The following is a 25,397-nucleotide window of genomic DNA, read 5'->3' on the forward strand; positions in this document are numbered from 1 at the left end:
CTGGGCTCGATGGACCCTTGGACTTTTCCCAGTGTGGCATTACTTATGTACTTATAGAAGAATAAGCAGTAGAACTAGAGGACATGAATTGAGGTTACAGGGGGTCGACTTAGAAGTCATGTTAGGAAGTAATTTTTCACAGAGAAGGTGGTGGATTTCTGAAATGCCCTCTCGTGGGAGGTGGTGACGATGAAAATGGTAATGGGACAAGCACAAAAGATTTCTAAATGGAAAGAGAATGAAATCAAAGCAACCTAGCTGTGCTTAACCGGCAAATCCAGTTGTAGTTGGGAAATAAGGCTAGTGCGGGCAGACTTCTACAGTCTGTGTCCCGATTAAGGATAGCTAGATCTGGTTGGAGTAGGCTTCCATGGCTACTCTCCTAGTTAAAAATTAAGCCAGTGCTGGGCAGGCGTCTAGGTTTTGTGCCCTGAAAAAGGCAAGGAGAGTTCAAAACTAAAAATGCATATGTTGGACAGGCTGGATGGACCATGCAGGTCTTTATCTGCCATCATCTACTACGTTAAGGCACTGAAAGAAGCAACGAGTAGCAGAGGCGTAGCTAGACAACAGATTTTGGGTGGGCTTAGGCAAGAAGTGGGTGGGCACCAAGAGTTCTCCCCCCTAAATCACCACCCAAAAAAAGATCTCAGCTGGTGAGAAAACGCTTCTTTCCATCTTGGCAGTCTGCAGCAGGCATGCACTGAAAACTGAGCATGCACAGGCAGTGGCGTAGGAAGGGGGGGGCGGGAGGGGCGGTCCGCCCCGGGTGCACGCGCTCAGGGGGTGCCGGCCCCGCTGGGTCCCTGCTCTCTCTGCCCCGGAACAGGTTACTTCCTGTTCCGGGGCAGAGAGAGCAGGGAACCAGCGGGGCCGACGCAGCTCCGAGTGACGTGCACTCGGGGCGGATCGGCCCTCCCGCAGGTAAGAACGCGGTCCGGGGGGGGTTCGCTCTGGAGGGGGGGGTGCGCCACAGAGGGGGGGTGGGGTTCGCGCCGTGCTGCACCCGGGGGGGGGTGCGGAGCGGCAACCCGCCCCGGGTGTCATTAGCCCTCGCTACGGCACTGTGTGCAGGTGCCATTATTGTGGAGAGTAGCATTTTCGTTACCATCAGGGGGAAATCTTGAGCCGGCCGAGCTTGGGATTCCCCATCAGCTACCACTAAACGTGTGCTACTGTTAGGCGGGCCTGAGCCCTAAGTGGGTGGGCCCTGGCCCACCCAGGCCCACCTGTGGCTAAGCCACTGACAAGTAGGAAATCCCTAAGGATGAGTAGTGTACCATATTTTGTATTGTTTTTTAAAAATATTTTTACTGCTCTAATTGCCTCCTGCTCATGTTTGATCTATTCTTACTGTACACCGCCTTGAGTGAATTCCTTCAAAAAGGCGGTAAATAAATCCTAATAAATAAAAAATATATATAAAAAAATAAAAAGGTGAGTGAACAAACCACAAAACTACCTGTGCTTAAGGAGACACACAAATTAGATCAGAAAGATTCTCCTGCTACCTTGGAGAGGCAGAGCCCGGGGCAATCGCTGGCTCGGGAGGGAGGGAGGGAGGGAGGGAGGCATCAGGCTAGTTCTTGCCACACCGGGGAAGCCCAGAGCCTCTGAACTTCTTCCTGGGTTTGCTGTGTCACTAGTGCTGCACTTCGGGGACTCGCCTGCTGCTTAGGAGTCCGGACCCTACCAGCCAAGATGCCCGGGGGCAAGCGCTGGCTGGGGAAGGAGGTCCGCATCCTGCTGGGCGCCGTCCGCCGGTTCCCCGGCTTTAGGCAGCTAATATCTTCCAGCAGACAACGCAACCAGGATCTGTGGCGAGAGATCAGCAGCGAGCTGGGCGAACTGGGCTACCTGCGCACCCCGGATCAGTGCCGGGGCAAGTGGATGGCGCTGAAGAGGACCTTCTTCAAGGCGATGGGCAACGTGGTGTTGCGGGGGCAACCCGTAGACCCCCGCTTCCTCCCCCACTACACCAAGATCAAGAGCATTTGGGAGAGGGCAGGGCGGCCCCGGTTCCGGCAGCGGTTGGCTCCAGGTGAGAAGCCCGAGCGTCCCCCCCAAAACAGGACGCGGAGGTGTCCGGGTTTAGACGCGCAATTTTGCAGATAATATGCATCATCTGTTGACAAAACTCGTAGGCTAAGTTCTGCAGTGACCTGCTCTTTTACTCAAGCGAGCGCTGAAGTTTTTGGTTCACCTGAACTGCCCCATCTTTTCGCCCTCTGTCTGTCCCCCAGACGTAGTATTTCTAGGTAAAGTGCTTTAGTTTTACTGCGCCTTATAATCCGCGCAACAAACATAAGCACTTTACCTAAATACAACGCCAGGGGGCGAAAAGATGGGTCAGTTCAGGTGAAACAAAAACTTCAGTGCAAGGGAAAGGGAACTTGATATACCGCCTTTTAAGGTTTTTGCAAATACGTTCAAAGTGGTTTACATAGTATTTACAGGTACTTATTTGTACCTGGGGCAATGGAGGGTTAAGTGACTTGCCCAGAGTCACAAGGAGCTGCAATGGGAATCGAAGTCAGTTCTCCAGGATCAAAGTTCACTGTACTAACCACTAGCCTACTCCTAGGCTACTCCTCCATGTAGAAGCCTGCCCTTGCAGATCAGCAATGCGGCTGCTTCTGTTTCTATGAGTCTGACGTCCTGCATGTATGTGCAGGCGGCCACTTGCTGATCTGCAAGGACAGGCTTCTACATGGAATGTTGCTAGTGGAAAAATCTCAAATAGTAGCAACATTCCATCTAGAATCTCTAATAGTAGCAACAGAATCTCAACATTCCATTTAGAATCTCCAATAGGGAAAGGGAACTGGGACTTGATATACTGCCCTTCTGAAGTTTTTGCAACTCCATTCAAAGCGGTTTACATATATTCAGGTACTTATTTTGTACCAGGGGCAATGGAGGGTTAAGTGACTTGCCCAGAGTCACAAGGAGCTGTAGTGGGAATCGAACTCAGTTCCCCAGGATCAAAGTTCACTGCACTAACCACTAGCCTACTCCTCCACTCCAAAAGGGTAGGTCATTGCAGAACTTTGCATATGATTTTTGCTCTTTTTTTCTTTCTTTTTTTTTTAAAGGTAGGTTTGTTTGTTTTTTCTTAAATTAGAGATGAAAATGTCTTATCGCCCCTAAAATTCTCACACTAAATTTTAATACTTATTAGAGAAGAGAACAAACTTTCCATTGTAGCCATCGGGATTTTGAAACTCTGTGATAAGATTGTAAACTGGGTCAGAGAAAATGTCCATAGATGAGCCCTGGATCTTGTCTCAGACAGTGGCCATGATTGGCTCTTTGGTGGCTTTACTGGATTCCCCTGTTCTACTACTACTACTACTTAACATTTCTAGAGCGCTACTAGGGTTATGCAGCGCTGTACAGTTTAACAAAGAAGGACAGTCCCTGCTCAAAGAGCTTACAATCTAAAGGATGAAATGTCAAGTTGTGTTATGGTGTCTTTATGGTGGGTGGGCGGCGGTCAGTTGTTAGAGACGCCCATCTCAGGGCTGCTGAGACTGCTTGCATAGCCTAGAAGCCTCACCAATCTGTAGTTTCTCAGATCATCTTTAGAACACTTTTTAAAAATTGGTATTATGTTGACACTTTCCAATCTTCAGATGATTTTAACAATGGTGAACAGATTTCCAATCATAGATCTGCAATTATTTCTTTTTCAGTACCCTGGAGTCTATATTATTCGATCCAGGTCTTTAGCTTATTAATTTGGAGGGGGATAATCGAACGGGGGCGCCCATCTCTAAGGACGGCCCTGTAGAGGGGTGGGGCAACCTGTATTATCGAAACAAGATGGACGTCCATCTTTCCTTTCGATAATACGGTCGGGGATGCCGAAATCATTAAATTTAGGTCAACCTTAGAGATGGTCATCCCCGGTTTTCGCCGACAATGGAAAGTGAGGACGCCCATCTCAGAGGAAAGGAACGGGCATGCATGAAGGAAATTGCATGCAAATGAGCTGCTCACTGTTAGCTCATTTGCACACGATTTCCTTCCTAAGGAGGGGAAGCGACGGCAGTTGAGGACGTCCAAAATCGGCTTTCGATTATGCCGATTTGGGCGACCTTAGAAGAAGGACGCCCATCTCCCGCTTTGTGTCGGAAGATGGGCGCCCTTCTCCTTCAAAAATAAGCAGGCTGGTCTCTTACATCTTCCAAGATTTGTTTCAGTTCCTCAGTATCATCACCTTTAAATACCGTCTCTGGCATCGGTAGCTCCTTTCTAAGAAGGAAAGCCTGAAGCAAAGGATTCATCTAGTCTCTTCATTATGGTCTTGTCCTCCATGAGTGACCCTTTTACTCTTTGATGATCCACTGGTCCAACTGATTCTTTTCAGAGGTTTTCTGCTTCTAATGTGCCTGATAAAGTGTTTGTCTCTTTGAGAAATTTCTTTTCAAATTCTCTTTTAGCCTTCCTTATCAGTGCTTTGCATCTAACTTGCCAGTGCTTATGCTGCTTCCTGTTTTCATTTGGTTGCTTTTTCTATTTTTTTAAAGATCTTCTTTTAGCCTCTTTTACCTCACCTCTTAACCATGCTGACTGAAATATATTTGGTGTGGGCTTTCCTTATCAGTGCTTTGCATCTAACTTGCCAGTGCTTATGCTGCTTCCTGTTTTCATTTGGTTGCTTTTTCTATTTTTTTAAAGATCTTCTTTTAGCCTCTTTTACCTCACCTCTTAACCATGCTGACTGAAATATATTTGGTGTGGGCTTCCAAGATGGTATTTTGAAACAATGTCCATGCCAGCATTAAGCTCTTAATCTCTGCAGCTGCACCTTTTAGCTTCTTGCTTTACCATTTTCTTCATTTTATTATAGTTGGTCTTTTGGAAGCTACAGGTTCTGGATTTCTTACAAGATGGCCTAGAAAAATGTCTGGCCTTGGCTTTGCTTTAGGTTCAGCTGGTGGCTTTGGCTTCTTTTCGGGAGCGATTGAAGGGCAAGCCCTTGGGTAGTCATCTGGACGTGGTTAGGTTCCTGAGAGGTGTAAATGTTCTGCGTCCGCCCCAGCGGCCTCCCTTTCCTTCTTGGCATGTTAGTCTGGTCCTCTTGGCGCTCATTCATTCTCCTTTTGAGCTGTAAGTTTCTATTTCCATCAAGGACGTACCTTGAAGGCGGTGTTCTTTGTAGCTATATTGTTGGCGAGGAGAGTGTTGAAATTGCAGGCTTTGTCCTGTAGAGAGCGCTTTTTGGAGTTCCTGGCAGATTCTGTAGTTTTGAAACCGGTTCCCTCATTTCTGCTGAAGGTTTTGTCATCCTTTCATGTCAAACCAACTTCTTATCCAGTCAAAGTCTTCACCCATTCATTTACGCAGATGGTGTCTTCTGTAATACTACTATCTCGTATTCCTAATGTCTGTCAATGTCTTCTGTAATGCCACTTATCTTGTACTTCATGACCATGTAACCCAAAATCCTTCTGTAAAACCAAATGTATATCTCTTGCTATTTCCATTATCCATGATATATCGTAAGCCACATTGAGCCTGCAAAGAGGTGAGAAAACGTGGGATACAAATACAATAAATAAAAAAATAAATAAATAAATGTTGGTGCAGTTGATTTCTATAGTGTGCTTTCTCCATTTATTAACTCAAATTTGTTCATGTTATGATCACTGTTGCCAGGCGGATTCGACACTGCATTCCACTAAGGACCAGCTATAAAATAATTCCTCGTCTTGTTGTTTCCTGAACCAGCTGCTCCATGAAGGCAATTATTTATTTCATCTAGGAACTTTTCCTCCCTAGCATTTTCTTTTTTTTTTTTTCTTTATAACACACCTCTTTAACAAAGCTTACAGTAACCACCCTCAATGATACAATTCATTCCCCAAATCACCCAAACACACCTAAAACATTTCTCACACAACCTACCCAACATCAGCCCATCTATCACCTCTGTTACCTCAGCTTATGATCACTGTATTTAAATCATGTACTGACTTTATCATAACCTTACTCTGTAAGCCACATTGAGCCTGCAAAAAGGTGGGATAATGTGGGGTACAAATGCAATAAATAAATACATTTAAATTTTTACAAGCGATAAAACAACTTTCCAGAAATACAGAGAAAGTAATATATAGGAAATATTTCAGTCAGGCAATTCTATTCTCTTCCTTAGACCACTAAATAGGGAGAGTGAAACAAGATAAGGAGATCAATTAAACAGTAAACAGAACCCCCCCCCCCCCCCCCCCCGTGGTATTAACCTGATTATCCTCAGATATTACTCGTCTAATTCATTATTCCACATTGATCATCTGGTTGGCTTCTTCAAGGCCAATATGGTGTATAGTCAAATCATTTCATTGAAAACATACTTATTGTCCAATATTAGTTAGAAATAATACATCTGATTACATTCTTTCTCTTTTAAAAACCAGAAGTTATTTAACAATACATATACTTAAGTCTCTAATTCAAATCCCACTGATTAAAGTAATCCCAGTTTTCACAGGCTCCACTCCTTTTAAAGTAATAATTTGAGGAAATATTTCTGAGGAAAACTTTAGGAGTCATACCTGGAACTCTGGGAAAAAAATAATCTCGATATTAATTATTCAAAATTTCTGGTCTATTATCATAACCACTTCTTGCTCATGTAGAATCATTTGTTATATCAATTTTTTACTCTCAAAGGGTTCAGTTGAATTGTCCATGTAACTCTCTAATTATATCTGAAACAAAATTATTTACTGCCACCGTTAGGTCCCGAAGCGCCTTCCAGATGGTATTCAATGTAACCTCCATGGGAGCTAAAAACTCCAAGTTGATTTCTCTTAGGTGTTTAGGAGTGGTTCCGCCGATTCGGGTTCTGCTGTAAATGTCCTCCGTTTCAGCATATGCCTCTAACTCACTCCTCCACTCCTTTGGACATGGTGGTTAAATAATTTGGGAGCGAAGGAGTTGTTTTTTCCAGGTCCAAGAGCATCGACACTCCTTCGCCGGCGATAATCAAAGGACTCGCCAACCCTTTCATCTGTGGGCAGTTCGCCGCGCAGCGGTCCCACACTTGCTGCTCAGGGGACAAAGCGCTGGCCATCGGCGGCTGACCGCTGGTTGTCCCCTTCCTCTCAGTTAAGGTAACTGCAATTGCAGAGAGGAAATTTACGTAAAGAAGACGAAACTTCAAAGGGCAGCTGGGCCGTTGGGCATACGAACTTCAGGTCGCCATCTTACCACTCTCCCAGTTTGGGACACTCTTTGTCTGGCTTCTCCTCAGAGGCCTGTCTGATATGGGTAACCCTTCAGCATAGCCCTTCGAGTCATAGGAGTGGCCTAGTGGTTAGGGTGGTGGACTTTGGTCCTGGGGAACTGAGTTCGATTCCCACTTCAGGCACAGGCAGCTCCTTGTGACTCTGGACAAGTCACTTAACCCTCCATTGCCCCATGTAAGCCACATTGAGCCTGCCATGAGTGGGAAAGCGCAGGGTACAAATGTAACAAAAATAAAATAGATACTATTGGAGATTCTACATGGTGTTGAGAATTTGGGGGTCCCGAGCCTCCCCCCGAAGGCTGGAGTGACCTTAATCTGACTCCATCTCTAAATAACACTAGTACTGGGGTAATCCAGGAGTTATGAGGTTCTAAAAGGAATTGCCTCTTGCTGTACTATAATTATACAATGGAATGTTGCTACTACTGGAGATTCTACATGGAATGTTGCTACTATTGGAGATTCTACATAGAATGTTGCTACTACTGAGATTCTGTTGCTACTATTGGAGATTCTACATAGAATGTTGCTATTCCACTAGCAACATTCCATGTAGAAGGCTGCGCAGGCTTCTGTTTCTGTGAGTCTGACGTCCTGCACGTACGTGCAGGACCTCAGACTCACAGAAGCAGAAGCCTGCGCGGCCACATTGGTGATCTGCAAGGGCCAACTTCTAGTGGAATAGCAACATTCCATGTAGAATCTCAAATAGTAGCAACAGTGGAGGAGTGGCCTAGTGGTTAGGGTGGTGGACTTTGGTCCTGGGGAACTGAGTTGGATTCCCACTTCAGGCACAGGCAGCTCCTTGTGACTCTGGGCAAGTCACTTAACCCTCCATTGCCCCATGTAAGCCGCACTGAGCCTGCCATGAGTGGGAAAGCGCAGGGTACAAATGTAGCTAAAATAAAAAAAATTGAAACACTCCCTAGCATTTTCTGATGTGGTATTTATCCAGTTAATACTGAAGTAATTTTACCCACTGACTTTGCAGGTATTTGTAAGGGGGTGTTCACAGGGGTGGAACACAGGCAGGGCTCCCACTTACTTGAGTAACTTACACAGTACTGTAAATTATGCACATCCGTACTGCGTCTAGATGCCCACAACTATATCTGCTCTATTGGTGGCATTAAGTGCGGGCATTAATATGTTGGACACACTGATACCAGGTTATGCTTGTATTCTACTGCATAACAGAACTGGGATCATATGTGCCCATTTATCAATCTGTCAACTGGTTCCCAGTTAGCAAAGAACAGAATTTAAAATGAATTGTAAAGTGCATAAGACAGTGGCGTAGCAGGTGAGAGATCCAAGATGGCGTCGTTGTGAATTGCTACACCAGACGCCCTCAGATTCGCTCTGGAATTCGAGCTGGGGAGGATTCCAGAACCCCATTGAGAAATGGGGAAGAGGCGAGGAAAAGTAAAGGGGCTTCCCTCAACCCCTGCTGGGACTCACCCTTCACAGCAGTCGACACTGGAACGATTTGGAGTGACGACCGGACCTGTTTTGACCTCTTCCCCTGCTATCAGTGCTGACCTGGTCGAGTTAGCCGGCAGTGTAGACGGGGTTTTATCTGAGCCCTGTCGAACGTGCGACTCCCCCACAGCCAGGAGGAGCAGGAGGCGTGGTATCGGAGCCTGCCGTTCGACTCTCAGAAGAAGAGGAGCCAACTGAGCGGGGGGGGGGGGGGGGGGGGGGGGGGGGACCTGACTATGCCTGGTACAGAGGTGGAGAGAGGTCTGGTAGGACAACAATTTTCTAATTTTTCTACTATGATAGATGATAATTTGAACCAGATCCTCAAAACCCCCCCTCCTGACTTTACATTGGGCTTAATAAGTAAACCAGCCGTAGTGACAATGGAGTCACTCTGGGATCTAAGATTCAACTTGCATTCTTCTTTGCAAACTCTGATTTCAAAAAATACGTTGGAAATTAAAGTTTTGTCTGAGGCAATCCTGACCCAGGAACAAATAAACACCCAACAGTACTCTGAAGTTAAACAGATTGGGGAAAAGCTTTGTAAATTGGAAAATTTAAGCCAAGTCTCAATTAAGGAAAATAACTTTACCTTACTTAGGATAGAATATCTAGAAAACCAATCAAGGAAACAATTTCAGACTACCTAATTTTCCAAGATCTCCGTTGATATCAACTGTGGATATGGTTATAAGATATATTGTTGAGGTCCTGGGGATGTCGAGTGAATCACTGCCTCCTGTATATTTTCAGAATGTAAAATCTGGAAATGGAATAGATTGACCTCAAATGGGAGATGGTATGAACTTAACATCCTTTTTGGAATCGTCAATAGAAGTTATTACTCAAAGAAGTACTGCTGTAGTGACTTTTGCCCCTGGAGATGGATAAAGATGCCATTATGAGACTATTCTTCAGACATTTGGACTCGCTGTTCTTTGGTGCTAAGATAAGAATTTACCCAGATTTATCTAGGGAGACGCAGGAGAGGCGCAAGGCCTTTTTGGCATTGTGTCAACGGACTTTACCTTTAGGGGCTAATTTTGTCCTTAAATTTCCATGTATATGTCGACTATTATATCAATCAAAAATTTTTCAATTCTGAATGTGTGATTAACAGAAAGGGCACTGCATAAGGTAGCTTGGAGGAATGAAATAGGGTGGTGGCAATTGCCGTGTAACATAGTAACGTAGTAACATAGTAGATGACGGCAGAAAAAGACCTGCATGGTCCATCCAGTCTGCCCAAGACAAACTCATATGTGTATACCTTACCTTGAATTTGTACCTGTCCTTTTCAGGGCACAGACCATATAAGTCTGCCCGCCTCCCAACCACCAGTCCCGCCTCCCGTCACCGGCTCTGGTACAGACCGTATAAGTCTGCCCTCCCCTATCCTCGCCTCCCAACCACCACCCCCTCTTCCCCCCACCTGCTCCGCCACCCAATTTCAGCTAAGCTTCTGAGGATCCATTCCTTCTGCACAGGATTCCTCTATGCATATCCCACGCATGTTTGAACTCCGTTACCGTTTTCATCTCCACCATCTCCCGCGGGAGGGCATTCCAAGCGTCTACCACCCTCTCCGTGAAAAAAATACTTCTTGACATCTTTCCTGAGTCTGCCCCCCTTCAATCTCATTTCATGTCCTCTTGTTCTACCGCCTTCCCATCTCCGGAAAAGATTCGTTTGCGGATTAATACCTTTCAAATATTTGAACGTCTGTATCATATCACCCCTGTTCCTCCTTTCCTCCAGGGTGTACATGTTCAGGTCAGCAAGCCTCTCTTCATACGTCTTGGAACGTAAATCCCATACCATCCTCGTAGCTTTTCTTTGCACCTCTTCCATTTTTTTAACATCCTTCGCAAGATACAGCCTCCAAAACTGAACACAATACTCCAGGTGGGGCTTCACCAACGTCTTATACAGGGGCATTAAAACCTCCTTTCTTCTGCTGGTCACTCCTCTCTCTATACAGCCTAGCAATCTTCTCGCTACTGCCACCGCCTTGTCGCACTGTTTCGTCGCCTTCAGGTCCTCAGATACTATCACCCCAAGATCCCTCTCCCCGTCCGTGCCTATCAGACTCTCCCCGCCTAACACATATGTCTCCCTTGGATTTCTACTCCCTAAGTGCATCACTTTGCATTTCTTCGCATTGAATTTTAATTGCCAAACGTTAGATCATTCTTCTAGCTTCTTCAGATCTTTTTTCATGTTTTCCACACCCTCCGGGGTGTCCACTCTGTTGGAAATCTTGGTGTCATCCGCAAAAAGGCAAACTTTACCTTGTAACCCTTCGGCAATGTCACTCACAAATATATTGAACAGAATCGGCCCCAGCACCGAACCCTGAGGCACTCCACTACTCACCTTTCCTTCCTCCGAGCGAACTCCATTCACCACCACCCTCTGGCGTCTGTCCGTCAACCAGTACCTAATCCAGTTCACCACTTCGGGTCCTATCTTCAGGCCGTCTAGTTTATTTAAGAGCCTCCTGTGGGGAACCGTGTCGAAAGCCTTGCTGAAATCTAAGTAGATGACGTCCATAGCACGTCCTTGATTTAATTCTCCCGTCACCCAGTGAAAGAATTCAATGAGATTCGTTTGGCACGATTTCCCTTTGGTGAAACCATGTTGTCTCGGATCTTGCAACTTATTGGCTTCCAGGAAATTCACTATCCTTTCCTTCAGCATGGCTTCCATTACTTTTCCAATAACCGAAGTGAGGCTTACCGGCCTGTAGTTTCCAGCTTCTTCCCTATCCCCACTTTTGTGAAGAGGGACCACCTCCGCCGTTCTCCAATCCCTCGGAACCTCTCCCGTCTCCAAGGATTTATTAAACAAGTCTTTAAGAGGACCCGCCAGAACCTCTCTGAGATTAGTCTAATTATATATATATATTATATAATTGTATAATTATATGATTTTATTTTATTTTTCTTTCTTGGATCTGGTAGGGTTGTTTCCCTATGTTGTGGTCGATGAGATTTAGATTATTTCACCGTATGTAAAGGGAACTATTTGAATGTAATATTACAAATTTCCATTTATTCATCTGTGCTTGAGTTGTATAAGTCATAAAAATTTAATAAATGAAAAAAAAAGACAGTGGCTCAGCTAGGTGGGGCCACGAGGGCCTGGGCCCCCCAAATTTGCTTTGGGCCCCTGGTTGGCTGGTGGGGATCCCCAACCCCCACAAGGTGAAGATTTCATCCAGCGCTGATCTGCAGTGATGCTGCCGCATTGCCTGCTCTGCTGTCTCTTCTCCTCATGTTGGGCATGCTCAGTTTCAATAAAACAAGCATGCTGGACATGAGGGGAAGAGAGAGCAGGGCAGGCAATGCAGCGGTGCTGGAGACCAGTGCTGGACGAAGTCTTCAGCTGTCAGGGGTTGGGGGACTCCCCCCTCCCACGCCAGGCAAGGTATTTGCAGCGGCGGTGCTTCAGCTGGTGGGGGTTGGGGACTCCCACCAGCCAAGATGTACAGCGGCGGCAGCGGAGGGGGGCGACGGCAGGGTGGTGACCAAAATGTGCCTCCTCACCTCCTGGCCCCCTCCTACCTCAAGGTCTGGCTACGCCCCTGGCCATAGGCGACCGGTATAAGAGGCTTGGGGAGGCTAAGCCTCCCCAGCCACAAGTTACAAACAGCAGCAGGATGGCTCTTGGATCCGCAGTTTCTCATTTTCCGTCGCCGTCTTTGTTCTTTTCCGTTCTTGCTGCCTGCGCCCGTCGCGGTTTCTCCTCTTTCCCTCCCCCGCGCCTTCAGGGCTGCGCTGCATGATCGAGTCCTGTGCTGAGTGCTCCCGAGTCCCGCCTTTATCGCTAGCGGTACTGTAGTAAATAGCAATCGTCGTCATCTGCTTCGCCTCAGGCTCAGCCAGTCAGAGTTAGCCTTCCCTACAAGGGCTCCCGACTCGTCATGATGCAACTTCCTGCATAGGCGGGAACGCGCGGGCGGGACCATTACTGAGTAGGGAAGGCTCAAGGCTGGCTAAGAGTGGTTGTCTGAGGTGTTCCCACTTCCTTCCCAGACCAGAAAAGGAAATTGTGGCACGCAGCGCACGTTGGATTTCAGGAGAGGTAGGTGCTGACTCTGAGGCAGGTTTTAAGTCAAAATAAAAAAATAAATATTTAGTTTCATGCAGATCTCAGCCCATTTGAGTCTCTTAGTCTTACATAAACTAATGGGCTATAACTATAAGCCCCTAATGCAGTCCATTGGGTTTCTTTTCTTTCTTTTTTTTAATTATTTATTTAAATTTTCCCGTGCAAGCAGGCTGCTCTCCATAATGAAAGGTCCAGACCTGCTGTAAAATTTTGCATGTTAAAGGTAGGCGCTCACAGTCTGTAGCTTGCATTGGGTTTTCGGTAGCTGCTACAGGGATCAGTAAAAGGGATGCAAACCCCCTTTGTGTATTTCACGCTAAGTAACGTTTGCTTTACACTGGCTACAACCAGTATAAAGCAAATATTGCCAGCATGGTAACCTTTGTGCATCGGGCCCTCAGTCAGCGGACACATATGCTACTGCTGGATGGACCGTCATTTACTACTATGTTACTATCCAGCTTATAATCGAAAGAGAAAAACGCCTATATTGCGACCCAAATCGGGAGATAGACGTTTATCTCCCCAAAACGAATAAATCGGTATAATTGAAAGCCGATTTTGGACGTTTTCAACTGCACTCTGTCGCAGATGCGGACAAAGTTGATGGGGGCATGTCAGAGGTGTGGCGAAGGCGGAACTGGGGTGTGGTTATCAGCCGAACAGAGATGGGCGCATTTCACCGATAATGGAAAAAAAGTATGCGTTTTTAGCTAGAATTTAGGACACTTTTCCTGGACCCTGTTTTTTCACGAATAAGGCCTCAAAAAGTGCCCTAAATGACCTGATTACCACCAGAGGGAATCGGGGATGACCTCCCCTGACTCCCCCAGTGGTCACTAACCCCCTCCCACCATAAAACATGATGTTTCACAACTTTTTATTTTCACCCTCAAATGTCATACCCAGCTCCCTGACAGCAGTATGCAGGTCACTGGAGCAGTTGTTAGGGGGTGCAGTGGACTTCAGGCAGGTGGACCCAGGCCCATCTCCCCCCTACCTGTTACAATTGTGCTGCTTAATGCTTAGTCGTCCAACCCCCCCAAACCCACTGTACCCACATGTAGGTGCCCCCCTTCACCCCTTAGGGCTATAGTAATGGTGTAGACTTGTGGGCAGTGGGTTTTGAGGGGGATTTGGGGGGCTCAACACACAAGGGAAGGGTGCTATGCACCTGGGAGCTCTTTACCTTTTTTTTGTGTTTTTGTAAAAGTGCCCCCTAGGGTGCCCGGTTGGTGTCCTGGCATGTGAGGGGGACCAGTGCACTACAAATCCTGGCCCCTCCCACGAACAAATGCCTTGGATTTATTCATTTTTGAGCTGGGCGCTTTCATTTCCCATTATCGCTGAAAAACAAAAACGCCCAGCTCACACATTGTTGAATATAACATGGACGTCTATTTTTTGCGAAAATACGGTTCGGTCCGCCCCTTCACGGACCCGTTCTCGGAGATAAACGCCCATGGAGATAGACGTTTTCGTTCGATTATGCCCCTCCACGCTTTCTTTAGAATCCAGCTGATGTGAATCCTAAGTCTGGCTACTTGGTGTTGCTGTTCGGCAATGACCAAAAGACGCCCCTACCCCAGAAGAGGCTGCACCTGTATATTGAACACAAATCCGCTGAGCCACTGGGCCATCCTTTACAATACATCAGTGCCAATGTTGGCTTCAGCCTGTCGAAGCTGCTAATCTATTGCTAAAATGCTCCGTAACCTACCCATTCGAGGTGCTCTTCATTATTAATCATTGATTTACATTTCTGTTTCCAGGTTTCATAAACCAAGTGACCCAAAGAGAGCCACAAGAAACCAGCTCCAACAGAAGATCAGAAGTGATTGTGATTCCAAGCGGGACAGACAGCGAGAGAGATTGGTTAGCCGAGGAGCTGCCTTCTACCAGTAATGAGCAAGGTAACATATAGTAACATAGTAGATGACGGCAGAAAAAGGCCTGCACGGTCCATCCAGTCTGCCCAACAAGATAATTTCACATGTGCAACTTTTTGTGCGTACCTTACCTTGATTTGTATCTGCCATTGTCAGGACACAGCACTATCCCCGCCTCCCAACCACCAGCCCCGCCTCCCACCACCGGCTCTGGCACAGACCCTATAAGTCTGCCCAGCACTATCCCCGCCTCCCAACCACCAGCCCCGCCTCCCACCACCGGCTCTGGCACAGACCCTATAAGTCTGCCCAGCACTATCCCCGCCTCCCAACCACCAGCCCCGCCTCCCCCCACCAGCTCTGCCTCCACTGCATAGAATACAGCATTGTAAGTAACAAAACAGCTTCTGGAGCACTGACAAATACATTTTGAAAATAACCCTACCCCCTTCACAGACCCTCAAAAATTCCACCAGCCCCCACAGCTCCTCTTAGATCTTCTCCCCCCCCCCCTCCTGACCCATCCCCTATCAAGAGATAATGCAAATCTACTTTGCTATTGCTTTTGAGAAACAGAGATAGGTGCTTCAGGGGGAACGGTCTTCAACTTTATTGTCATACCGTCTCCTGTGAACTAAGACAAGTGCAAAGTGATGCACGTGGGAAGGAGGAACCCGAATTATGGCTATGTCATGCAAGGTTCCGCTTTAGGAGTTACGGACCGAGAAAGGGATCTGGGAGTCATCGTGGATAGGACGTTGAAATCTTCCGCTCAATGTGCTGCGGCGGCTAAGAAGGCGAACAGAATGTTGAGTATTATTAGAAAAGGGATGGAAAACAAACATGAAGATGTTATAATGCCGTTGTATCGCTCCATAGTGCGACCGCACCTGGAGTATTGTGTTCAGTTCTGGTCGCCTCATCTCAAAAAAGATATAAAGGAATTGGAGAAGGTGCAGAGAAGGGCGACAAAAATGATAAAAGGGATGGGATGACTACCCTATGAGGAGAGGTTAAGACGGCTAGGACTCTTTAGCCTGGAGAAAAGGCGGCTGAGGGGTGATATGATAGAGGTCTACAAAATAATGAGTGGGGTAGAGCAAACAGATGTGAAGCGTTTGTTGACGCTTTTTAACAATAATTGAACCAGGGGACACAAGATGAAATTAGAATGCGGTAGGTTTAAAACAAATCGGAGAGAGTTTTTCTTTACTCAGCGCGTAGTTAGACTCTGGAACTCATTGCCGGAGAAGGTAGTGACGGCAGCTGGCCTTGCTGAGTTTAAAGGGGGTCTGGACAGATTTCTGAAGGAAAAGTCCATTGATGGTTATTAAATTTTGGGTTTTTTGCCAGGTTCTTGGGGCCTGGATTGGCCGCTGTCGGAGACAGAGTGCTGGGCTTGATGGACCTTTGGTCTTTTCCCAGCGTGGCAGTGCTTATGTACTTATGTAAGATAAGCTCATGCCATGTGCCGTCATTTACTACTACTTATCATTTCTATAGCGCTACTAAGGTGAGCAGATGCAGGTAGAAAGGAAGCACAGGTAGTGAGCTGAAGGAATGTGCGTACTGGTAAGAGGTGAGTAAGGAGAAGGGATTCCCGCAGGGACGGAGGCAGTTCCTGCGGGGTTCCCGCGGGGATGGAAGCTGTTCTGCAGGGTTCCCGTGGAATTGTAAGCTCCACCTGCACCAGCCTCTCATCTACCGAATACCAATTTCTTTGAGTGCTGTCTTCTCCTCCTCCTCCTCCTCTTTGCTTTAACAGCATAAATGTGGAAAGTCTTCCATTAAGGAGGTGGTAGAGTCACAAATGATGACGGAATTCAAAAAGGCGTGGGATGAACACAGAGGATCTCTAATTAGAAAATGGAAGTTATATAAAAGCTAACCTTAAATGGCTGCATGTGTGTGGATGTGTCAAGTGACGCTTAGATGGCGACTCTGGCTGTGATGAACTAGAGCTGATACCTGGCAGACTTGTATGTTCTGTGTCTCATACATGGCAATCTGGTGTAGGATGGGCTGGAAAGGGCTTAGACAGCAACTTCAGTGGCTGGAACATGAGGACAGTGCTGGACAGACTTTTACGGTCTGTGTCCCACAAATGAGAACATGAATAGGCTGGAGTGGGCTTCGATGGCAACTCCAGCAGTTGGAACATAAGGATGGGGCCAGATAGACTTCTATGGTCTTTGTTCCAGAAACACGAAAGAAAGACCATAATCAAGTATATAATATCACACTCGTTGATTTAATGATGAATTGATCATGAGTGTGACTATTGGGCAGAGTGGATGGACCGTTCAGGTCTATTTGCTGTCACTTACTATGTTACTATTAATCCTCTTTGCTCCCAGGCTGGTGCACAGACCTCAGCTCTGACACAGGCACAAGAATCAGATGTCACCTGACCTACTGGCGCGTGCATGTGGCGACCTCTCAGCACACACTGCCAGTGAATCAGAGACAAATCTTACATGTGCGCACCAGAGTGTTCCAAGTTCCAACTTCCGTTCCTTCCTTGCCTACAGTGCTGTGGCTCAAATCCAGAGAGAGACTGAGGGAGCTGACTGGAACTTTCTTTTATGTACTATTAAATTCTTACGGGGATGGGTGGGGATGGTTTAAATTCTTGCGGGGACGGGTGGGGACGGGTTGGGATGGTTTAAATTTTTGCGGGGATGGGTGGGGATGGGTAAGATTCCAGTGGGGATGGGTGGGGACGGGTAAGATTCCAGCGGGGACGGGCGGGGATGGGTAAGATTTCTGTCCCCGTGCAACTCTCTACCTCCTACTCTGCCGGTTAACAGTGAAGTCCAGCACGCACGGACGCTGCTTCACACTGCCTTTGCTTTCTCTTCTGTTTCACCTGTTCCTCTGGTCTCGCCGTTCCGCAAACAGGGGCCATAATGCAACAAAACAAAACCGTTCAAAACTAAAACTTAGATGTTTGCCATTAAGTCTTGTATGTTCTCATATATCGATATATCAATAAACAATTGTTAAATTGAGCACAGGCCAGTGTTTTTTATTTACAGTTATTATTATTAGCATTTGTATAGCACTACATAGTAACATAGTAACATAGTAGATGACGGCAGAAAAAGACCTGCACGGTCCATCCAGTCTGCCCAAGAAGATAAATTCATATGTCCTACTTTTTTATTTGTACTGTCCTCTTCAATGCACAGACCCTATAAGTCTGCCCAGCACTATCCCTGCCTCCCACCACCGGCTCTGGCACAGACCGTATAAGTCTGCCCAGCACTATCCCTGCCTCCCACCACCGGCTCTGGCACAGACCGTATAAGTCTGCCCAGCACTATCCCTGCCTCCCAACCACCAGCCCCGGCACAGACCGTATAAGTCTGCCCAGCACTAGCCCCGCCTCCCAACCACCAGCTCTGCCACCCATTCTAGGCTAAGCTCCTGAGGATCCCTTCCTTCTGCACAGGATTCCTTTATGTTTATCCCACGCATGTTTGAATTCCGTTACCATTTTCATCTCCTCCACCTCCCGCGGGAGGGCATTCCAAGCATCCACCACCCTCTCCGTGAAAAAATACTTCCTGACATTCTTCTTGAGTCTGCCCCCCTTCAATCTCATTTCATGTCCTCTTGTTCTACCGCCTTCCCATCTCCGGAAAAGGTTCGTTTGCGGATTAATACCTTTCAAATATTTGAATGTCTGTATCATATCACCCCTGTTCCTCCTTTCCTCCAGGGTATGCAGTGCTGAACACCTGACATACAGACAGTCCCTGCTCAATAGAGCTTAAACCACTTATCCTGGTCTTCAACTGTCCTATGCAGGGCCACTGAGAGACACAGCTAGGCCTGGGGCAGGACCGGACCGGATCGCTGTGCATGCCCCCCCGCCCCGTCCCCCCCTGGCCACCGCTCTTGCATGCCTCCTTACCTTTCTGTCTCTGACTGCTGCTCCCTTGATCTGTCTGCTCCTGCTCCTGTGTGCTGGGAGTCAGGACTCAGATGATTGCATCAACGCAATATCACATTATTGCACTCATCCAGGTCCTGGGCGGCAAGCAGGAGCAGAAGAGAAAGACAGACCCGGAAGAAGGCAGGCAGGAGGAAGCATGCCAGCGCCAGGGTCAGGGACTTTTGCCCCCCTCAGAGGCCCTGGTCCTATTTTATGTTATTGTACCACATTTTGCATGACTTGATAAATATATTGTAATATTTGAATGGTAGTCTTACTTATCAACTTTCTCTCCAGAGCAAAGGTGTGAAGACCACCAGGATTGGCAGAGGTCACCCACGCCTCCAGGTAAGATTCCACAAATTTCCAGTAGTAGCACTGCCGGCTGCTTCCTATCTTCCCTTCCCTCTTTCCGACCAGTGCCAGACTCCTTCCTTTCTGTGGCTGGGTGGATGAGCTCTGCTAGCCACCTCATCTCTGCACCCTCCAGCTCTGCAAGCATTTTAAAACCTCAGTCTGGCACTTCCCCACTGCTGATCTCACTATATATGACAGCAGAAGTCTGGCAGTGATGACGCACCAGTTTGGAAAATTCTCATGTGCCTTAAAATTTGCCAGTGTGACTCAACAGAATATCACCACAGATTCATATTTACATGTGTTGCCAGAGTAATACATTTAATGGTAGATGGAGAAACAAAAAAGAAAGAAGGAGATAATTTGTGAAGTAATAGTAAAATAAAGTTATGTACAGAGAAGCCAATAACAAGAGCAATTTCCAGGTTTTTTTTTTTTTGTTACATTTGTATCCTGCGCTTTCTCACTCATGGCAGGCTCAATGCGGCTTACATGGGGCAATGGAGGGTTAAGTGACTTGCCCAGAGTCACACCAATGTGGCTGCGCAGGCTTCTGCTTCTGTGAGTCTGACGTCCTGCACGTGTCAGACTCACAGAAACAGAAGCCTGCGCAGCCTTCTACATGGAATGTTGCTAGTGGAATAGCAACATTCCATGTAGAATCTCCAGTAGTAGCAACATTCCATGTAAAATCTCCAATAGTAGCAACTTTCCATGTAGAATCTCCAATAGTATCTATTTTATTTTTGTTACATTTGTACCCTGCGCTTTCCCACTCATGGCAGGCTCAATGCGGCTTACATGGAGCAATGGAGGGTTAAGTGACTTGCCCAGAGTCACACCAATGTGGCCGCGCAGGCTTCTGCTTCTGTGAGTCTGACGTCCTGCACGTGTCAGACTCACAGAAACAGAAGCCTGCGCAGCCTTCTACATGGAATGTTGCTAGTGGAATAGCAACATTCCATGTAGAATCTCCAGTAGTAGCAACATTCCATGTAAAATCTCCAATAGTAGCAACTTTCCATGTAGAATCTCCAATAGTATCTATTTTATTTTTGTTACATTTGTACCCTGCGCTTTCCCACTCATGGCAGGCTCAATGCGGCTTACATGGGGCAATGGAGGGTTAAGTGACTTGCCCAGAGTCACAAGGAGTTGCCTGTGCCTGAAGTGGGAATCAAACTCAGTTCCTCAGGACCAAAGTCCACCACCCTAACCACTAGGTCACTCCTCCACTGTTGCTACTATTGGAGATTCTACATGGAATGTTGCTATTCCACTAGCAACATAGTAACATAGTAGATGACGGCAGAAAAAGACCTGCATGGTCCATCTAGTCTGCCCAAGATAAACTCATATCTTGAATTTGTACCTGTCTTTTCCAGGGCACAGACCGTACAAGTCTGCCCAGCAGTATTTCCCGCCTCCCAACCACCAGTCCCATCTCCCATCACCGGCTCTGGTACAGACTGTATAAGTCTGCCCTCCCCTATCCTAGCCTCCCAACCACCAACCCCTCTTCCCCCCACCTGCTCCGCCACCCAATTTCAGCTAAGCTTCTGAGGATCCATTCCTGCTGCACAGGATTCCTTTATGCATATCCCACGCATGTTTGAATTCCGTTACCGTTTTCATCTCCACCACCTCCCGCGGGAGGGCATTCCAAGCATCCACCACCCTCTCCGTGAAAAAATACTTCCTGACATCTTTCCTGAGTCTGCCCCCCTTCAATCTCATTTCATGTCCTCTCGTTCTACCGCCTTCCCATCTCCGGAAAAGATTTTTTTGCAGATTAATACCTTTCAAGTATTTGAACGTCTGTATCATATCACCCCTGTTCCTCCTTTCCTCCAGGGTATACATGTTCAGGTCAGCAAGTCTTTGGTCATACGTCTTGGAACGCAAATCCCATACCATTCTCGTAGCTTTTCTTTGCACCGCTTCCATTTTTTTTAACATCCTTCGCAAGGTACGGCCTCCAAAACTGAACACAATACTCCAGGTGGGGCCTCACCAACGACTTGTACAGGGGCATCAACACTTCCTTTCTTCTGCTGATCACACCTCTCTCTATACAGCCTAGCAACCTTCTCGCTACGGCCACCGCCCTGTCACACTGTTTCGTCGCCTTCAGATCCTCGGATACTATCACCCCAAGATCCCTCTCCCCCTCAGTACCTATCAGACTCTCCCCGCCTAACACATACGTCTCTCGTGGGTTTCTACTCCCTAAATGCATCACTTTGCATTTCTTCGCATTGAATTTTAATTGCCAAACCTCAGACCATTCTTCTAGCTTCCTCAGATCCCTTTTCATGCTTTCCACTCCCTCCCGGGCGTCCACTCTGTTGCAAATCTTAGTATCATCCGCAAATAAGCAAACTTTACCTTCTAACCCTTTGGCAATGTCACTCACAAATATATTGAACAGAATCAGCCCCAGCAGCGATCCCTGAGGCACTCCGCTACTCACCTTTCCCTCCTCCGAGCAAACTCCATTTACCACCACCCTCTGTCGTCTGTCTGTCAACCAGTTCCTAATCCAGTTCACCACTTCGGGACCTATCTTCAGCCCATCTAGTTTATTTAAGAGCCTCCTGTGAGGAACCGTGTCAAAAGCTTTGCTAAAATCTAAGTAGATTACGTCTATAGCACGTCGATGATTCAATTCTCCAGTTACCCAATCAAAGAATTCAATGAGATTCATTTGGCACGATTTCCCTCTGGTAAAACCATGTTGTCTCGGATCTTGCAGCTTGTTGGCTTCTAGGAAATTCACTATCCTTTCCTTCAGCATGGCTTCCATTACTTTTCCAATAACCAAAGTGAGGCTTACCGGCCTGTAGTTTCCAGCTTCTTCCCTATCACCACTTTTGTGAAGAGGTACCACCTCCGCCGTTCTCCAGTCCCTCGGAACCTCTCCAGTCTCCAAGGATTTATTAAACAAATCTTTAAGAGGACCCGCCAGGACCTCTCTGAGCTCCCTCAATATTCTGGGGTGGATCCCGTCCAGTCCCATGGCTTTGTCCACCTTTAGCCTTCCAAGTTGTTGATACACACTCTCTTCCATGAATGGTGCTATATCCATTCCATTCTCAGGTGTACTTTTGCCAGTCCCTCGCGGTCCTTCTCCAGGATTTTCTTCAGTGAAAACCGAACAAAAGTATCTATTTAGTAAATTGGCTTTTTCTTCATCATTATCTACATAGCGTTTCGCTGTATCTTTTAGTCTCACAATTCCCTTTTTAGTCCTTCTTCTTTCACTAATATACCTGAAGAAATTTTTGTCGCTCCTCCTTACATTTCTAGCCATTTCTTCTTCCGCTTGCGCCTTCGCCAGACGTACCTCTCTCTTGGCTTCTTTCAGTTTCATCCGGTATTCCTCCCCGTGTTCCTCTTCTTGAGATTTTCTATATTTCTGGAACGCCAACTCTTTAGCCTTTATTTTCTCAGCCACTTGCTTGGAGAACCATATTGGTTTCCTTTTCCTCTTGCTTTTATTTACTCTCCTTACATAAAGGTCTGTGGCCCTGTTTATTGCTTCTTTCAGCCTGGACCACTGCCCTTCCACTTCCTGTTCGTCCTCCCAGCCCATCATCTCCTTCCTCAGGTATTCCCCCATTTTACTAAAGTCAGCACACTTGAAATCCAGGACTTTGAGTTTAGAGTGGCCGCCCTCCACTTCAGCTGTTATATCAAACCAAACCGTTTGATGGTCACTGTTTCCCAGATGTGCACACACTCGCACATTTGACACACTATCCCCATTTGTGAGCACCAGATCCAGCATTGCTCCCTCCCTCGTGGGTTCCGTCACCATCTGTCTGAGCAGAGCACTTTGGAAAGCATCTACGATCTCTCTACTTCTTTCCGATTTGGCAGACGGAACCTTCCAATCTACATCCGGCAGATTGAAATCTCCCATCAACAGAACCTCTTTTTTCTTTCCTAATTTTTGAATATCTGCAATCAGATCTTTATCTAGTTCCTCTAATTGTGTGGGGGGTCTGTAGACAACACCCACGTGGACAGAAGTTCTATCCTCTCTTTTTAAGGTGATCCATATCGCTTCTTCTTTTCCCCAGGTCCCTGTCATTTCAGTCGCCATGATATCATTCCTCACATACAGAGCTACTCCTCCACCTTTACGACCCTCTCTATCCTTCCTAAATAGATTATAGCCTGGTATGCTTGCATCCCATTCGTGGGAACTGTTGAGCCACGTCTCTGTGATTGCAACAACATCTAAGTCTGCTTCCACCATCAGGGCTTGAAGGTCATGAACTTTATTGCTTAGACTACGAGCATTTGTGGCCATTGCTTTCCACCTATATTTCTTGGTATGTGTTTTAACATTAGTGATTTGGGGGTGTCTTTTCACTTTGGGTACCTTCATGTCTTTTTGTTCCAACTTTATTGCTTTTTCCTCTGCTTCAGTTCTATTTTCAGGAGCATTACAGTGCTGTAATGGAGCAAAAGAATTCTTTAGTGGCAACACTTGTGCGGGTGGATGCTTCTGTGTCACATGACGAAGTCTGCCTGAGCCTACTGTGAACCATCTGTTCTTATGTGGTTTTATTCTTTGAGGGAGTGGTGAGAAGCTATTTCTCTGTGCAGTCCTAGAAGCTGCTTTAATTGTATCCAATTCTTGCATTACTTTACGGAGCTCTTGTTTAAAACTAGATAGTTGAAGACAGATAGGGCAAGCTTTAAGTCTCCAGATGATTGGCCTTGAAACTAAAGTACCACAATTATTGCAGAGAATAAAAGTCATCCTGATTTCTTGAATTGGGTATGAACAGGTGTACTTAGTTGGGGTTTACAGTCTGTAAGACTGCCTGTGTATGATTAAGTTAATGAGGTTTGGTTTGTCTATAAATGAGTGGAAAACCCTGGGGTGGGTGGGATTATAAGTCCCAAGTGCCAGCTAACTACTGTTAAGGCAATTCTCTGGGTGGGACCAGAATTTTCAAATGATTTAACTTCCAAATTTGCCCTAGAATATAAAAAATAAGCTTTCCTTGTTGTAATATAAATCCAGATATTCCTAATAATTATATCAGTTTCAACAATGTAAAATGCACTTTAGAGCCCCAATACAATACAGCCTCCCTCTCAGAGCTTGGTAGGAAGAGAAAAAGAAAGAAAAGAAGAGGTTTCACAGGGCAAAAATTAATTAAGCACTAAGCTTTAAATTAAAGAGAATATCAGGAATCTCACCTTAGCCAGCAAGTTGAGAAGTTTGGAATTTAAAAGGTCCAAATTTGTTATACATTCCATGTAGAATCTCCAATAGTATCTATTTTATTTTTGTTACATTTGTACCCCGTGCTTTCCCACTCATGGCAGGCTCAATGCAGCTTACATGGGGCAATGGAGGGTTAAGTGACTTGCCCAGAGTCACAAGGAGCTGCCTGTGCCTGAAGTGGGAATCAAACTCAGTTCCTCAGTTCCCCAGGACCAAAGTCCACCACCCTAACCACTAGGCCACTACTCCACTGTTGCTACTATTTGAGATTCTACATGGAATGTTGCTATTCCACTAGAAGTCGGCCCTTGCAGATCACCAATGTGGCCGCGCAGGCTTCTGCTTCTGTGAGTCTGACGTCCTGAACGTCAGACTCACAGAAACAGAAGCCTGCGCAGCCTTCTACATGGAATGTTGCTAGTGGAATAGCAACATTCCATGTAGAATCTCAAATAGTAGCAACATTCCATGTAGAAGGCTGCGCAGGCTTCTGTTTCTGTGAGTCTGACGTCCAGGACCGACTTCTACATGGAATGTTGCTAGTGGAATCTACTGTAGCAACAGTGGAGGACTGGCCTAGTGGTTGTTAGGGTGGCGGACTCTGGTCCTGGGGAACTGAGGAACTGAGTTTGATTCCCACTTCAGGCACAGGCAGCTCCTTGTGAATCTGGGCAAGTCACTTAACCCTCCATTGCCCCATGTAAGCCGCATTGAGCCTGCCATGAGTGGGAAAGCGCAGGGTACAAATGTAACAAAAATAAAATAGATACTATTGGAGATTCTACATGGAATGTTGCTACTATTGGAGATTCTACATGGAATGTTGCTATTCCAGACGTCAGACTCACAGAAGCAGAAGCCTGCGCGGCCACATTGGTGATCTGCAAGGGCCGACTTCTACATGGAATGTTGCTAGTGGAATAGCAACATTCCATGTAGAATCTCAAATAGTAGCAACAGTGGAGGAGTGGCCTAGTGGTTAGGGTGGCGGACTTTGGTCCTGAGGAACTTTCGATTCCCACAGGCAGCTCCTTGTGACTCTGGGCAAGTCACTTAACCCTCCATTGCCCCATGAAAGCTGCATTGAGCCTGCCATGAGTGGGA

At 46.6% G+C, this 25,397-nt stretch overlaps 1 protein-coding gene across 1 annotated transcript in view; it reads left to right on the forward strand.

Moving 5' to 3' along the window:
- The first annotated feature begins 1,668 nt into the window (after positions 1-1,668).
- Positions 1,669-25,397, forward strand: part of LOC115461769 — a 50,898-nt gene continuing 27,169 nt past the window's right edge. The window contains exons 1-3 of the mRNA XM_030191814.1: positions 1,669-2,041; positions 14,632-14,772; positions 18,986-19,036. Coding sequence (XP_030047674.1) covers positions 1,702-2,041; positions 14,632-14,772; positions 18,986-19,036 — 532 coding nt within the window. The 5' untranslated portion in view covers positions 1,669-1,701. The remainder of the gene's footprint in view (positions 2,042-14,631; positions 14,773-18,985; positions 19,037-25,397) is intronic.

The sequence above is a fragment of the Microcaecilia unicolor genome, chromosome 2, assembly GCF_901765095.1.
Source record: "Microcaecilia unicolor chromosome 2, aMicUni1.1, whole genome shotgun sequence".
In the NCBI taxonomy this organism is placed as follows: Eukaryota; Metazoa; Chordata; class Amphibia; order Gymnophiona; family Siphonopidae; genus Microcaecilia; species Microcaecilia unicolor.